Source organism: Solanum stenotomum, chromosome 10 (genome assembly GCF_019186545.1).
Source record: "Solanum stenotomum isolate F172 chromosome 10, ASM1918654v1, whole genome shotgun sequence".
Lineage (NCBI taxonomy): Eukaryota > Viridiplantae > Streptophyta > Magnoliopsida > Solanales > Solanaceae > Solanum > Solanum stenotomum.
In genome coordinates this window covers 1,076,327-1,094,411 of record NC_064291.1, presented here as the reverse complement: position 1 = coordinate 1,094,411, position 18,085 = coordinate 1,076,327, and the positions used below count along the sequence as shown (strand labels likewise).

The following is an 18,085-nucleotide window of genomic DNA, read 5'->3' as shown; positions in this document are numbered from 1 at the left end:
AGCTACAATTGTTACTAAAAGCCACTTACAAGTTACAACAAAGATCATACAAAAGGATGATATAAGTATTGGTTTCCCTAAAACTTACAATGCCATCCAAGAAACTTTCACTATTAATATACATTGGAATAGCTACACAATTGTGAAAAAAGATTGATTCAAATTTATTTGACATCACTTACTTTTTTCTTTGCCAAATCTACAAATAGCAAAATATGTCTAAGCTAATTCATTCCTTGTTGGATAAATGGTGAAGAGCTAACATCAGTTGTACTGTAAAATGAGTCCTCTGCTCCACCATAATAGGTGTCTTCCTTTTCCTCGTCCCACTTCACGACTTCTCTTATATACTTGAATGCCTCATCAACCGTAACTCGGTCTCTTGCCTGAGCTTGCCATACAAATAGCTTTTTACCAGTGATAGAAGTATAAAGGTCTTTAAACTTCATTGCGACATAATAGTATGCTTGGTTTGCTAGTGATAGGTTATTATGGTGGGTCCATACTGGACTGAAATCGCTGAACCACTTGCAAGAGTCCAATGGTACACGAACGATCTTCTCCTCGAATAGATCATACTTGTTCAAGACTAAAACGAATGGGGTTTCTTTGAAACAGGGATGTCTGACCATTGTTTCAAAGAGTTCTTTGATATGCATCATCTTGTTCTGAAGTAGCGTACCGCTACCAGAGTCCTCCTGAGTAAGCCACATCTGATCGTAGTCACTCAGGGCCGCACAAAATACTACAACACGAACATCTTCAAACATCTCCACCCATTTGCATCCTTCATTCATTCCGTTGGCATTTATTCTAATTAGTTGGTACCTATCAGGATATGCAATGAGTCTATGTCACATAACCATCAAGCTAGAGTACATCGAGAGAATTTTCAACATCTAAAACTAAAAAGATAATTATCACTTAGCGGCTAACGCGATAAAATGTAATTGTCCTACTAGGAGGAGAATGGTTACCTAGTCAGAGGTGGTGCTGGAGCATCCAGATTGTCTCCATAGGATTCAGACATTGGGCTACGATCATCCAAGGAGAACTCCATAAAAGCCAAACCATTGCCTTGGGTTACTCCTTCAGCATACAGTATATCTCGCTCTGAAGGTTCATACTCATTACTTGATACCTCAACAGCCTACAAGATAGGAAAAAAATAATTTAGTATCCGTTATCCATCTTCTGTAGTGGTTGGCATTAATCAAACTAAGAATCTATTCACTAGTAGGTATACTCCAGAAAAGTAAAATGGGTCTTGCGTCCACCTGAAATAACTAGTCTCAGGAAAGGATTTATATTCAATATTACTCAATTAAAAGAAATAACAGTATATAGCTGAAGCATGAGAACACTACAGATCTTTAGGGAGATATGCAAAACAACTCGTTACCTGTATACGTTTAAGATAGTGCAAAAATGAGTTGTGTAACTACATTGCTCAAGAGACTTTTGACAATTTGATTCAATAAGACTACTCCTCAACAACAACAAAATACACAGTGTAATCCCACAAGTGAAGTCTGGGAAGGGTTGAGTGTACGCAGACCTTACCCTTACCTCGGAGAGGTAGAAAGGCTGTTTCCGAAAGAGCCCCGGCTCAAGTGCAGAAAATTCAAGTATTTATGAAAAGAGGGAATATGACAATGGAGGAAACAAATAAGAATACTCCTATGCTCCAAAAAGTACCTTGCTCAAGAAGTAATCTGCTACATCTGGAAGGAAATGAAGCTCATTTCTTCTCTTGTATGTTTCTTGTATAGCAGGATCCTTCCACACCTCTTCAACCAGAGGAGCATATTCACGTGTTGCTGCAGGAAAAAATGCATCTAAATCTCCCGTGGCAATGATGTCCAGTAGCCAATCAGAGAAATGCTTCAACCTCGGGTTCAAGGAATAGATGCACTGGTTAGTTTCGGCAGATCCCACGTCACCACCTGTAAAGTTGAACTTAGTTACTAAATTGCAGCCATCAGTTCCTTTCACCGTGACATTGTGAATCATCAATGAAATTTGAAACTATGTATTCGATACAATTCCAAATAGTGAAGGTTATTAATGTACCAACGAGGATGTTTGTGACCTTAGTCAAGTCGCAATATCTTTCTAGTAAGTGGCATGCAGCATATAAACTCCACATAATAAGACTGTAGGAGACTTCAAGACTTTGAAATTGGTCAATGATGAAACAAGTAAATAACTGAAAATTGACAATGAAATAACTCCCTTGAAGATTCCTCTCTGTGACTTCATTTTACCACTCTAAATTGAAACTTTACTCTTTACTAACATCAAGAATTGAAAAGAACTGCTCTATCTTTACATATTTTATTGCAAAAAGACATCCCAAAGGGAAATCCATGACAAAAGTTAGCTACTTTACGGAAATCAGGATAACTCAATTTCACTTCTCGCAAATCTAGTTGAAGAAAATTCCCATTAATTTTTTTTAAGCGACTTTGACTATTTGAGTATGGGTGAAAATTTAGAGCAGTAAAGTATAATATTTCTGCAGTTCTTTTATTTCTTCTTCCTCTGCAATTTGTTAAGTAGGACAGGGATTCCACTTCAGACAAAACTATCACTAGTGGAATAAAGCCCTTGCCACAGAGGCAAAGAAGGCCAGAGCTCCAAGTCCAACGGTATGATCACTGATCTACTTGACTGGTGCAAGTACTTTTGTAAATTAACAGAGGACTTTCTATCACTAATTTTAGAGATGTATTTAAAAAAACCTTCAGCCACTATTCTTGACAAAGCCTCCTCTTCAAAGCGCTCCCTTCCATCAAGAAGAATGCTCAAATATTTGTACATGTTGCTTTGAATCATCAGCTTTATATCTTGAACTTCTTCAGTACTGAATTTGTTCCCATACAAAAATTTTGCCTGCTCAGAAAGTTGTCAAAAATGAGTATAATAACAGAGAGCAAGGAAGTACAATTAATCACTAAATGACTAAGAAAAGTCAATTTCCTTTGTTGATAACTGAAAAATCCCCTAGAGCAAGTGGCGCATAATTCGAAACTCAGTGTATAATGCATTTGTCCCTCTACCCTTCTCCACTTGAGGAAAGTCAATATTAACCATTGAATTTCATTTCACCCGCTAAAAAGTAATATGCAACAAGGCAGACCAAGAAACAGAGACAGAGTCAAGAAAGAGAAGAGAACTGAAATTGTATACAAACAAGCACATAGCCAATTGCCAGGAACTCATTTCGTTTCAAGCTTGATTCTTCAGCTTTCTTCTTTGTTCTGTGACGTCGAGTTCATTTCTCATGCCTAATGATATGTTAAGGGCCCAATAACGATGTCGCTATAAGAGGTTTTTCGGGATGTCGGGTGCGATTCTAAAGCCAAGTAAGATGCCAAGGGGCATGTGGGTCTATGTAGGCATATCCCAATACTATGTCCATGTGTGTTCAATTTAATAAGGTTCTAATTCGCAATATACCATAAGATTCCTGGATTTCAATTCAATTTGGGTTGCCTGTGGAGGCACTTCCTTCAAGCTTCCCAACGATAAGTTTCCAGAGAACTGTTATCTCTATTATAGCCAAAAGGAACATAGTATTGAGAAAGAAGTGAGGAAGTTGTCAAACATGAGTAGATGGACTATACCGGCCCACACTGCTCATCACACTTTCAGACCAATCTTCCTATATGGCCGATAAAATTGCATCAGTAATGAAACAAAGGGCATAAAGTTTTCTAGTAAACAACAACCCCTAACTAGTTTGGTTAGAGAGAGAAACTTTAAACTCAATCAGAAAAAATAAACAAAATAGAGTTTAAACCACACTACATATTTCCCCCTTTTAGACTACCGGAAGTGGACCATCTAAACTTTTGTGCTGAATTGTCTCCTTCAAAAAGCGAGCAAGAGGCTCTGGTTTGTAAGATATCCCAGCCAGTATCGCACACTAAATGAGGGATTTCACTCTTTCATCCAAGCCTCAGCTTCTTGTCTTTAATGATACTCCTTCAGTCCCATTTTATACAACGATATTTGAGGGGACATGGAGTTTAGGTATTAATTTGACATATATATTATATAGTTGTATTGGAATAAAACATTAAAATAATGGTTGAAAAGCTAGTTCGGCAGAGAACATTGCTTCAAAGTCTAAAGTATGAATCGTTAAATGAATTGAATTCTTGAAAGTTGTATAGAATATTCTTATCGTAATAGTGAATATCTTGGGACATTCAAAGATGGAAAAAGTCCTATTAGTAGGGATGGAGAGAGAAAAAAACTCTATATTATTTTATCTCTGCATGGCTTATAACAAAGTTTATCAGAATATTCCATATATAGAAGCTTGACTTCGGATTAAAAAAAAGAACACTAAACGAAGAAAAGGCATCTCCTCTATAAAGCGGTATGCTATAAATAACTTGGACAAATCCAATACGGCAATACCTGCTTGAAAATAGTGCTTGTTCCAGAACTTTCAAGTCCAAGTAAAAGTAGCTTCTGAACCCTTTTTTGTTCTATATAAGTTGTAACAGTAGTATAATTGCTAGGTTCATCCCTCTGTCCATGGGACTGACCAGTAGGTACTGGTAGCGACAACAGGGAGGAGATAAACCGCGTAAATGCCTGTATAACAAACAAATATTAGATATTTAAGAACCAACTAGTCCTACTTACAGAGTAGGATGAATCTGAAATCAACTTATTTTTGCTACCTTTTCCCATATGTTACCCCGAATATTATTTTGACCTTCTTCCTCATAGCGACCATCATCATATACCCAAAAATGAGTGTCACGGGGACATTGCACATTTGCAAGCTGAAATAAAAGATAAGAATGATTCAATGCAGAAAAGTTGTTTATGACATGATAACAGTTCCATTTTGATAAGATCCATTTTCGCGAGAGCCTTAACTTAATGTGACATAGACATGAGCACAGTTTGTCAAATAAACATCTCATATCAGCATCACTGGACACTTTTTCATTTTCTGGCTCTGATTTTGTGTAACCTTAATCATGAATATGTTGGAACTTGAAAAAAGAAAGATATATCTCTTCTCAAAAAAAAAGAAGATATATCTCATTCAGATTTCACACGGAGCTTTTGATATATGTGTCCCAGTACTAATCCAAAGAAGGGGGATACTCAATAAGAAAACAGAATGAAAAAAAATTGAATCTAGTTAGAATGGATTGGCCATACCTATCCAATCAATAATTGTTAATGACTGACTCGTTATTCACTCATTTTGGGTCATAATCACATGCTTTTCCAAGCAGACATTTTTTACAGTTTTATTTCCCCGTTGGACTTCTGTTTTCTGATAAATTAGGTAAAGTCACAAACATTATATATCCTTCAAAGATTTTCAGGACAACAAAGACTTGGGTAATAAGAGACATTCCTCGTCGAATAATGCAATCTACTATTCATGAAAAGAATAACTGCAGCCTACTAAAACAGGTACCATATTCCTGACCAATAGGCAGCTGGTCTCTCTAAGTAAGGATAGCAAAATTACAATTAATTATGAGTGTGGACCCACTTTATAGTTTTACAGTTGGAGAAGACAACAACAGATATAAACATAAGGGACATTTCATTACCAAATCTCTCTTAGAACGGTAATCTCAGAGCTATAAATGTTTACTTGGATGTAGATTTTATTTAACTTCACAGTATATCAGTAAAATGATTGCAGCCGACATAGGGTCAGAAAAATCAATGCTGCAGGCAACATTTGGTGAAAGAAATCCCTAAAGGAAACAGCAAGACAATAAGTGACAGAATTGACCAAAAAAAGAGGAGAAATTATTCACCACCTTAAACAGGAAAACTTCAAGTGAAAAGACATAAACTGTGGCTAGTAATAGAAAGTAACCATTAGCTTGGCATTTAAATAGTGTATAGTAATTATTCTGCGACAAGTTATTGCCTCCAAAATATGAATGGGAACTTTGTCGTACAAACAACATACCTTCAACACCTTGAGTTCCAGTTTAGTTATCTCTCGGCCATTAATATAGACCTGTGTGGTTCCTTTGCTTGCATGCGGACTAAGTTTCCCAGTAAAATTCAGGTTTGAACTCACAATTCTGTCAGGTTTTTCTCCTTCCTGTTGAATTAAGAAGCCAAAGCTGCATCAACTTTCTTATTTCCTGATAGGGATTACAATGAATGATTAGTTTAACTTCATTAAACAAAATTACCTTTCCCCAAAGTCCAGATTCCTTGTCATACCAATAACTTCCAGGCTTTAACTTCTGAGGCGGTAAAGGGCACCCAAAGAGTTCTGCCATCTCATCAGGCTTCAAAGGAAATCCATTAATAATCAACTGCTCTGGTCGGAGCTGATTAGCAGCACATTCTTTTTCTGCTTTCATTATTTGCTTGACTTCCAAGGGACTAAGCAAACGTGATAATACTCTTGAATGTTTGCCAAGCTTGAACCTCTTTGACTCATCAATTGGCTCACTGATGCAACTTACACATTTGCGCCCCTCAGGCATTGAACCCATTGCTCTGAGCACACAATTGATGCAATACTTTGCATCACAAACCAAGCATGACTCTTTATTTTCCCACTTCCCTTTCCCACACCTACAACAGAATCTTGATTTCTTTTTCTTCTTTCTTTCCTTGGAAACTCCAACATATTCCGGAAAGACTTGGTTCTCAATGTCCACCACTTTTCTTTCAGATCTATTAACAGAATTGAAAGTGACCATATGGGCTCTTCTCCCCTCATTGTGCTTTGCAGCATTCTCAGAGGGATTATGCTCAGACCCAGGGGACGCCGAGGGGGAACCTGAAGAAGAATCAGGGCTCTGCAGTACAGACACCTGGGACTCTGAACTACCAGAAATCCTTGGACTTTGACTTGGTTGCTGTGACACGTGCAATGGGATTGGCTCTATAACAGGTGCAACATCCTGGCCTACGGATCTTCTACATTCTGAAAGAGGTTCTGCTGTTGATGCTGTGGGAATTGCACCAGATTTCATATCAACGGGTTCTACTCTAGGAAGTTCATATGCTATTGGAGGACCAGTATACTCTGATGCTATTGAGTAATTCATTGCATCCTCCTCAGGGAAGGGAACTCCTGGAGGAAGCATCCTCCTCACCATCTCCCTCCAATTATCTCCACTATTCTTTTCCATCTTTATTTAATGCGAAAATCGCCAATCAGCTAGTGTAGTATTACCAAGTGCAGCCTCAATTTCTCACACATCTATCACTTCTTAATACAGCTGATTCCACCATCATCTAGTAAACAGAAACATCTAAGTCAAATAACAATATTATAATTACTTTCCAAGGAACTATTGTTAAGCATTCAACTCATGTTGATTTTACATAGTCAAAATTCCCCCAAACACTTTCAATTTGGAAAAACTTCAATCTCACCATTTGATCGAAAGTTCAACACTTTGAAATCTGACAACCAAGCAATCCAAGCACAAAACTTAACTACTCAAACAACCAGACAAGACCCGCAAACACATTTTATTAGAACAGAAACAAAAATCAAAGCTTTTCAGAACCAAGGATGTGCATAGTGGTCAATGAAGTGAGTTGAGAACCATGAGGTCTCAGGTTCAGACAAATACAGTGATTACCGGTGGGAGGTGACACGTATCCTATGGAATTAGTCTAGGTACACGATATCTTCCCAAGACACCACTTTTATCCAAAAGCAAAAAATCAAAGTTCTCATGAAAATTAAAACCAAAGTTCATATCTTCAAGTGGGAATCTAACAATTTTGAACATTGAAGTACTGAAAGTTTCAGAATCAAACTTAACCAAAGCTAATCCACAGTTTCCAACCCTAAACTACTTTGCAACAGTTTCAACCCAAACATACAAAAATACAAGTGCACAAACTAATATAAGTATGCAAATAAGTTAAAAAGAGGAAGAAAACTGAAAAGGGGTTGAGTAACTTTACCTGTGAAAGTGACTAGCAAGCTGAAAATATGAATCTTGATTAGAGATGATTAAAAATTGCTGTCACTTTTATTGAGCTCCAAAAAGTTTGAAAAACTCAAAAGGGGTTAATTCTTAAAGCCTAATCTTTTGGGGGAATCAACCCTTTTGAACAAAAAGAAAGAAACTTGCAAAAAGAAAGATATAGAAAGAGAGAAAAAGACTGGTGATATGCTGAATACAACCAAGATAGAGAGTTGGGGTAGGTAGGGTGGGTGGCCTGGGGTAGTGAGGTGAGTGGGGGTAGGGGGTGAAGTGGGTCCATGTGAAAGAGTGCACGGTTTTGGACTGTGTTAAAGAAGATGGTGATGATGAAGAAGATGGACCTTGGCAGGTGGGAGAGTGTCAGTGCAGGGAGCGAGAATAGAGAGCGAGTGGTAGTTGGTGACCAAAAAACAGAAATTATATTTAATGCATAAATAATTTTTTAAAATATATTACCCGATTTTATTGTCTTCTTCGTTTCAATTTAATTTTATTTTTTTTAAATGGTTTTATCTACTCCATTGTTTCAGTATGAATTCTTTATAATTGTTTTATGTATTCGATTTTTATATTATTTTATTTAAGTTGAAACTTTATTGAAAACAGTTATTTTTCTTTTTAATGGAAGAAAAAGATTGTATTAACATCAATCTTTTTAGAGATCGCTTATAAAATTATATTGAACTTTAATTTCTAAATATTACCATCAATTTTTAAAATACTTTATGCCACATTTAACTTAACGTTACATGTGTAAAAATATTGTATGTCGCATTTAAAAATAAATAACTTATTTTTGAAAAGTATTAAAAAATACTAATTCAATTCATCTAAACAACTAATATTTGCAACTATTAAATATGAGAAGTACTAATATAGAGATCATTTATGGTTTTGTCTTAACTTAAATATTCTCTCTATTCACTTTTAATTGTTATATTGCGTTTTTCGAAAGTTAATGTAATTAATTTTTAAAGTTAAATTAGATTACATTAATTCGATATTTTTTAAAAAAAAATAGATATTCAAAAACTATATGAAAAGTACTATAAATTCTAATTTTTTGCATATCAATATGATGAAAAAATACACCGTAAAATGTTAATCTAAATTATTATCGTTTAACTCTAAAACAGAAAACTATAACAATTAAAACTGGACGGAGGTACTATTATATTAATTTCCAATTTGATCTCATAACTAATAAAGACAAAAGTATCAATGGATTAACAATATTTTCCCCATTAGATCAGACAAAGCCTACTATTTAGGCAGTTGCAAGATCTCAATGATCATTAATAATCCATGTGGTCTTTTGTACTTCTTTATTATTGTGTGTTTTTTTTAAAACAGGTATTTTGTTCCAAAATAATTATCACGTTTGACTTCTCAAAATTTTATTTGATTAATTCTCAAATCTAAATTAAATTAGATTAGTTTTATATTTTAATACAAAAGTTATATGAAAAATCGTATAAATCATAATTCTTTTAATATCTAATGAAAAAAATATATAAGTGTTGGTTAAAGTTGACTCTTAAAAAAAAGATTGTGACAAGTATTTCAACACTGAGGAAGTACAATCGAGATAAGATGCAAAGGTGGAGATGGTTCGGACATGTGTATAAAAGAGTACAAATGCTCTAGTATTGAGGAAGTGCGCGAGGTTGGTGGTGATAGATTTGAAGAGAGGTAGGTAGGAATAGATCGAAGAAGAATTGGAGAGAGGTAATTAAACAAGACATGATTCATCCTTAGCTCACCAAGGACGTGACCTTAGATAGAATAACATAGAATTAGAGTACACAGTTAATAGCATTATCTTATACTTCGAATTTTATTACTGTTGTTATTTCCTTTATTTTGATTACAAAACCAAATCTCCCTCAACTCCGCAACTCTTCATCAAATCATAACATGTTGATCTGATTGTGAACAGCAATTCCTTTTAAAAGAATACATTCAGTGGCTATATTCAGAGAAATATGAAATACAGAACTACTTCAGAAGGCGCATGTCACGAGTTTGAACCCTGCTATACATAGAAGTATTGGTATTTAAACGGAGAAGGGTAAGTTTCAAACTGTGTGTCACTGACCCTCGAAAATTTCTCGGTTATAAAGAAAAACTCATTCAGAAGGTTCTTTCTTGCCTGCCTACTTCCAGATTTCTCAACCAGAGTTCAATATGAGAAGGTGGAGACATTTGCAGCAACTTTCCCACTAAATCCAGCCTTTGGATTTTCATGGTTAATAACCCGACCATGAAAATCCAACTGTCAAATTGGGCGGGTTATGATTTCATGAGCTAATAAACTGTTAGCCGATCTCTTGTCCTAGAAAAGCAGGCAATGCAGCTAGTTCAGACGCGCAACCACACTGTTGTATACAGAAGATGCAACATATGCTTAATGGGATCAACTGAACTCAGTACCTTAGACACAAACATAGCTATATGTGTGTGTCAACTAGTAACATTTTCATCAAACATCCATTTTTGAACACATAATTTCAGAAGTACAATGCGTTGAATGCTAAGAACCAGAAATGTTGAACCGGTGAAGTTTAAACCTTTGAATCCGCCTCTAGTTGTGTAACATCTGCAGACATGTACAATTGCAAGTACTAAATGTTACAAATGTTCTGTATAAGAATCAACTTTTAATGACCGAAATAAAGATGCTACTGTATAAACAATTAACATTCAGAGAGAAGAATGGAACTCTCTAACATCAAAAGGTGAAGAAATGAGGTCTTCCAAGAAATTGTCCTCACTACCTGGGATCGATCTGCCACTTGCTCCCCCTGCTGGTCTAGAGACATTGGTGATTTCTTCTATGTGCTGCGTCTTACTCTTCCCAAAATACTTTGACACACTCAACTCGGACATCGTCGCCAACTACAGTTAACATCAATAGGAAGTTAAACATGAAGGTGGAGAGTGTCTTGAATATGAAGAAAACTCAGCAAAGTAATATTTTTACAAAGAATACACTCCTTTGAAAATGTTGTACTGAAATAGAACCTTCCTTGTATAATTTCATGTGCTTGGTTCGGACTAAGTGTGCCTGTTGGGAGAGAGAGAGACGGGTGGCCCCCTCCNCCCCCCCCCCCCCCCCCCCCACCCCAAAAAAAAAGAAGATAATTATGATTATCTAGGGATAACAGCCTAGAGCTAATTATCTTCTGGGGGTTCATAGCTTCATTGTGTTTCAGACATCTATCCAAAGTGCTCTAAATAGAAGAGCTACTCAAAGAAGGAAACGACTCCAATTCCATTATTAAGCATAGAGAGCAATCTATAACCAGGAAAAGGCGTGAAATCAAGAACAATGATAATCATAAAAAGCAATAGAGCTCCATATTTTCCTCAGTAGTTTAATTATATCAATGTTGCTACTGTAAATTTTTTTGTATCTCTTTTTTTCTCTGGTGGTGGTGGTTGGGGGAATTAACTAAGGGGAATTTATCAACTGCTAGATAAGGTGGTGCAAATGTGACGACCAAAAAAAGCCATGTTGATCTGATGTTTAGGCCATCTTTGGTTGTTCTAAAACAAGGATGGCAAAGAAACCAGATTCAATTTGATAAGTGGGCAAAGTACTTTCTAATAACAGATAAATTTAAACGAACATCATGCTCAATCAAACCACATTTACCTAAATGGGTGCTCAATAGGTAATAGCTCAGTGCAAGAAGTCCATTTCCATCTGATTCACATACTCTTTAACACCCCCCGTTAATAGCTAGCAACTCACGAGGCAATGAAGCGTGATCCAGTTCCCAACAGTTCTTGGAGATCTTTGAGGCTTCTTCATCAGATAGCTTCCTTGCAGGAATCCGATGCGAAAACAACCTAAGTTCATCCTTTCCTAATAACTTAACAGCATGAGCCCCTACCTCTCTCCTCTTGAAAATAGTCCTGAAACCATCAACTCTTTCAAGATATGCGACACTCACACCATGTAAGTCAGTGTAACTGCTCAAAGATATAACAATATCATAGCATTGGTTATCCTCCATTAGAGAACTGCTGCCAGTACCTAAAGCATTCTCTTTATACAATGCCCATACTGAACCTTTTGAGGGGTAAATCCTATACAACTCTCTTGCTGCTCTTTCACTATCAACAACATGTGAAAACTTTTTCAATGATTTAACCAAAGCCTGCCGAGAAACTTTAAACTTCCCACAAGAAATATGAAAACCCTTTTTCCCCCAATGCAGTAGTGCCTCATCACTATTACTTTGAAATTCCAACCAATTCAATCTCACCTCAAAGGGATGCGCAGAAATAACATCATCAATCAAAGCATAATCCCTTGGCATTCCGTCATCATCATAAACAGCCCATACATGTCCTTTCTTGAAACTCCTCCCTACTCTATCCTTGTCAAAATTATAAAGATCAAAACTTTCCTCTGCCTTTTCCAAATCATCTTGCCTAGGCCCTTTATCCTTCTTGTTACTTTTTGACAAAGTACCCTTTTTGATCCTTGAATTCCTTCTTCTTTCTCCATTCTCTAAACCATCTGCCTTTAGCACCTCCCGTCTTATCCTCTTCTCTCTCACCCTTGCGATCGGTGACTCCATCTCCACTTCGTCTTCCTCTTCTATTAAACTCAAATTCGTCTCCTTTCTTTCCTCACTTTCCTTTTCCATTAAATTTAACCTCATTGTCTTCTCATTCTCCGCCATTATCTCTGAATCATCCTGCCTTGACCCTTTACCACACCTCTTGCTACTTAAATCCCTTCTTCTTCCTCCATCCTGCAAACCATCTCCCTTTAACGCCGCACGCCTCATCCTTTTCTCTCTCACCCTTGCCATCAGTGTCTCCATCTCCACTTCATCTTCATCTTCATCTTCATCTTCTTCATCTTCATCTTCTTCATCTTCTGTCAAACTCGAAGTCATTTCCTTTCTTTTTTCTCTATCCTTATCCTTTAAATTAAGCGTTGTCGCCTTCTCATTCTCTTCCTTCCCATTCTCCACCATTCTCTCTGAATCATCCTGCCTTAACCCTTTACCACCCCTGTTGCTACTTAAATCATCCCTTCTTCTTCCTCCATTCTCCAAACTATCCCCCTTTAACGCCTCACGCCTCATCCTTTTGTCTCTCACCCTTGCAATCAGTGTCTCCATCTCCACTTCATCTTCATCTTCCTCTGCTGTCAAACTAGAAGTCATTTCCTTTCTTTTTTCTCTATCCTTTTCCGTTAAATTAAGCACTGTTGCCTTCTCGTTCTCTTCCTTCCCATTCTCCGCGATTATCTCCGATTCATCCTGCCTTAACCCTTTACCACCCCTGTTGCTACTTAAGTCCAGTCTTCTTCCTCCATCCTCCGAACCATCTCCCTTTAATGCCTCACGCCTCATCCTTTTCTCTCTCACCCTTGCAAACAGCATCTCCATCTCCACATCATCTTCCTTTTCTATCAAATCCATGTCCTTACTTTTCTCACTTTCTTCCCCCTTATCTTTTACCGGGATCTTTCCCTTATTCAACTTCTTCTTCACTAACAACTGCATCTCAGCTAATGTCATTGTATCTTCCCCTTCACCTACACTTCTCACCTTACCATTAATCTTTGATCTCAACTCCTTGATCAAACCATCGTCGCTCTCAACATCTCCTTCCATATCCACCTCAGTTCCAACACCAATTGCATCATCATTTCTTGTCGTTTTTCCATGTGGCCTCTTATTAACCTCCGCAACACTCCCCACTTTCCTCTTCCACCCTAACTCACTATTTCTTGAAGAACCAAAGCTCTCACTTTTCCTAGCCTTAATCCTAGCACTCCCTCTTGTTTCCATCAAACCTTCACACCCTTCTTCATTGTCATCATTTTCTGAAACTTCAATTGCCTCAAAAGTTTCTTTACAACTTGGGCACATCAAATTATGCCCTAAATACTTCTTTTCAAACTGATGCAACAATCGACAAGTCGAACACGCCGTCCAAAACGTTGTCGTTTCACCCTCCTCAGCCATTACAGCTGACTGCATAGCAACTCTAAGCTTCACATCATATTCCTTCCTCCTAATCTTATCCGACAAAACCCTAAACGCTTCGCCGACAAGCTTAAAAGCCTCTTCTGATGCCGCAAAAGGATTCTTATCAGGGTGAAGGGTTAACGCCAGCTTCCTGTACTGCTTTTTGATAGTGTTGATGTGTGAGAATCGCTCTGTTTGTAGGATTTTGTAGTAGTCCGGCAGAGTTGTTGTAATAGTTGCTGCATCTCCGGCGGTGGGGGAAGCTGGGGTTTCCGCCGGAACGGTGCCTGTATGGAGGATTTTAAAAGCGGTGAGCATTTCAGAAACGCCTTCTACGGTAGGGTAGAGACTGTGGGCTCGCTTGGCGTACTTGAGAGCTGATTTGAGGTTGCCGGAGTTGTATTTCTGCTCGGCTAAGGCTTTGAGTCGTAAAGCTTCCGGTTGGTCTCCAGCTTCAGCTTCGGCTTCGTCTTGTGGTTTCTCTTCGTCGGCGGCCATTTTTTTGTCGCCGGAGTAATTGTGTGGTGATCGGAGACCGGAGAGGGAAGAAAATGAGAGAACAAAAGAAAGAACAGTTATTATATTCCCACCCCACAAAATGGGTTTAAATGAAGTTTAGTCCATAAAGTTTTGAAATATGACTATTAAGTATCATTAATTTTTCATCTCGTTACCATCTCCAGCTCATCTCTATTTTACTCCATGTTCTCTATATTTGGAGAGTAAATAGAGCATGGGTTCTCCAAACACTCTCTATTCTTCAATTAGGGCATTCCCAACCCCATCTTCTATTTTACTCTCCAAATATAGAGTTTTCTATTTTTTCAGACAATTAACTTCAACCTAATTTTCTATTTTACTTTATAAAAAATAATTTTTTTCTCTCTCTTCAATATTATATTATTATTTCTATTTCATTTTTATTTTCTTATTTCATAATATAAATCATTTTTTCTTTTTACAGATAATCCCTCTATAATCTTTATGTAATATAAATTATTATTTTTCAAATTCTTCATTTAATATAAAATTATATTTTGAGCTAAATTTCTAAATAACATAAATTGCAATAATATTATATATAATACATATTAATGAACAATCCAAATAAAAGTGAAATCATTGATGAAATATAATTACATCATCTATATTGTATCATCGTAAAATTTATTTAAATTTTATATAAATACTAAACTTTCAAGACTATTACGTTACTCTCATAACTGTTCTATTAATGCAATACGGAGTTCAAAATGACCAATATTTTGTCCTTATTTATTTAGGTGTAGCTAAAAATTGTTTAAATTTACAATTTCATCTTGCATCCAATTAGTTCGTGTACTAATTTACTTCCCATATTCCATTTTGAACTATTGCATCAAATATTTTCATGCACATTAAAAAGTGTAGTTTAATAATTAATCACTATAACATAAAAGTAGATTGTTTGAATTATCATGTAAATTTTGTCCATACTTCATAATGAAAAGTAAGTATAATTTAATTACATATTTAAAATGACAAAAAAAAATTAAAATCAAATTAGAAAAATTGTTAATTCGGGATGGAAGTAGTATACTTATCAATAATATGTTTTAGCTGTTATATTACTTAGAAAATAAATACAAATATTGGAGACTTAATTAATAATCTTATATAATATAAATAATATTAAAATAACTTTAAATTGCATATTTAAAGTGACAATTTTTTTTAAAATAAAATAAAAAAAATTATTAATTTGGGTGAAAGTAGGAACTTGTTAATAATATATTTTTAGATGTTATATTACATTAGAAAATAATAACAAATGATAAAAACTTAATTAGTAATATAATAGAAATAATATTAAAATAATCAAATATTTATCATAGAACATGAATAGTAGTTTTTGATTATTTTAATATTATTTCTATTATATTACTAATTAAATCTTTATCATTTGTAATTATTTTCTAATGTAATATAACATCTAAAAATATATTATTAACAGTTATTACTTCCACCCAAATTAATAATTTTTCTATTTTATTTTATTTTTAAAAAGTTGTCACTTTAAATATGTAATTTGATATTATTTATATTATATAAGATCATTAATTAAGTCTTTAATATTTATAATTATTTTCTAAGTAATATAACATATAAAACATATTATTGATAAGTATACTACTTCCATCCCGAATTAACAATTTTTCTGATTTAATTTATTATTATTATTTTTTTGTATTTTTAAATATGTAATATAAATTATAATTATTTTTCATTATGAAGTATGCACAAAATTTACACGGTAATTCAAACAATCTACTTTTATGTTATAGTGATAAATTATTTAACTACACTTTTTAATGAGCATGAAAATATTTGATGCAATAGTTCAAAATGGAATGGGGGAAGTAAATTAGTATACGAAATAATTGGATACAAATGAAATTGTTAATTTAAACAATTTTTAGCTATACCTACAAAAATAAGGACATAAAAATGCTCATTTTGAACTCCATAATACATTATTAGTACACTTATGAGAGTAACGTAATAGTCTTGAAAGTTGAGTATTTATGTAAAATTTAAAATAAATTTTACGATGATACAATATTGATGATGTAATTATATTTCATCAATGATTTCACTTTTATTTGAATTGTTCGTTAATATGTATTATATGCAATATTTATTGCAATTTATGCTATTTAGAAATTTAGATTGAAATATAATTTTATATTAAATGAAGAATTTGAAAAAAAAATGAAATTTTGTATTACATAAAGATTATAGAGTGATTATTTATCAAAGAGAAAAAATGATTTATATTATGAAATATAAATAATAATATAATATTGAGGAGAGAGAAAAGTATATTTTTTTAGAGAGTAAAATAGAGAATTGGATTGGAGTTGGTTATTTGAAAAAATAGAGAACTCTTTATTTGGATAAAACAGATAATAAGGTTGGAGATGCCCTTATGCTTCTCTTTGTATAAATATTGATAAAAGGTTAGAATTTCATTGAATTTTTGTAATTTCTTACCAATCTTATAAAAAAAAAATCATAGAAGGAAAAATGTACATTTTGCCTATTGAAACCTTACATTGTTGCTATACATAGAAAATAACATAATTTTTTTTTGAACGACAATATTTTATGTTTATATCAAATTATATAATATTTATCATGATTATGTGATAAACTAAGATAAGAATACATAACAATTAACCTTGATTAAGTAACTAAATTGTACATAGAAGACGGATATCAAAGTAGTCATTGGTTTGATATGAACATCAAAAGTATTACACAAAGCAAACAAACAATGATTACATCAATATCTTGAAAGTTGAAACATATCAAATGAGGAATGAAAATTAAAATGATATCAGCTACCTTTCCTATCTTTTGATTTTTGGTTCTCACTAGCCAACAAAATTAGCATGAAGATACAAAGTTTGCACAAACCTGAAAAATTGATCACTAAATGAAAGTGAGCATTGTAATTAGCCATTTCACAGATGATGTCAACACAAAAGCAGACATCTTAACGATGGACGATAATTGTGTAAAATTGAGTCATCAAGAAATTATACCTTGATAAATACACGAGTTATATGCAGAGGCGAATCTAGGATTTTTTGAATATGAGTGCACCAAGTAAAATGTACTGAAGTGAGAATTGATCCTTAATCCTCAAGGTCAAAAGCTCAACATTTAACCATGTGGACCATTTAAACTTCTTGTAGTACGGGTGCAAGAATATAATATTATACAAAATTTTAAAAAATATACATATAAAATAACTAATTTTACGAAGAGACCACGGGTGCGAGTGCCCTATTTTTTGGCTGTAAATTCGCCACTGGTTATATGCCACTACAGGTACTTCACCATGCCACGACCCTCTACATTGAGTTAGATAGCTTGGAGTCCCTGCTTTTTTGAGAGCTTTTAGTTGTTGCAATTTCTTATTCACCTATCAACAATGGATCAGTAGGTCAACGATCAAAAGCAATAGCAAAAGAAACAATTTCCTAAAAAGTTGAAACAATTCTATATGTATTCTACTTTTTAATTATTAGAATTTGTATAGATTTATAAGCATGATATTAAGATGTATTCGGT

General features: G+C 34.6%; 3 protein-coding genes across 3 annotated transcripts in view; 1 reads left to right on the top strand and 2 right to left on the bottom strand.

Moving 5' to 3' along the window:
• LOC125841355 (uncharacterized) overlaps positions 1-18,085 on the top strand; it is a 225,423-nt gene that overhangs the window by 47,699 nt on the left and 159,639 nt on the right. The gene's annotated exons all lie outside the window — the stretch shown is intronic.
• On the bottom strand, positions 222-8,199 carry LOC125841340 (extra-large guanine nucleotide-binding protein 3-like). Its single transcript, XM_049520450.1, has 9 exons — positions 7,945-8,199; positions 6,201-7,260; positions 5,969-6,106; positions 4,701-4,805; positions 4,432-4,611; positions 2,745-2,895; positions 1,699-1,946; positions 978-1,150; positions 222-828 (listed from the first exon to the last, which is right to left on the bottom strand). The coding sequence occupies exons 2-9, from the start codon at positions 7,152-7,154 to the stop codon at positions 225-227; spliced, it is 2,553 nt and encodes an 850-aa protein (XP_049376407.1). The 5' UTR covers positions 7,155-7,260; positions 7,945-8,199; the 3' UTR covers positions 222-224.
• Positions 10,565-14,490, bottom strand: LOC125841339 (uncharacterized). The gene is made up of 2 exons (XM_049520448.1): positions 11,626-14,490; positions 10,565-10,865 (listed from the first exon to the last, which is right to left on the bottom strand). The coding sequence occupies exon 1, from the start codon at positions 14,462-14,464 to the stop codon at positions 11,693-11,695; it is 2,772 nt and encodes a 923-aa protein (XP_049376405.1). The 5' UTR covers positions 14,465-14,490; the 3' UTR covers positions 10,565-10,865; positions 11,626-11,692.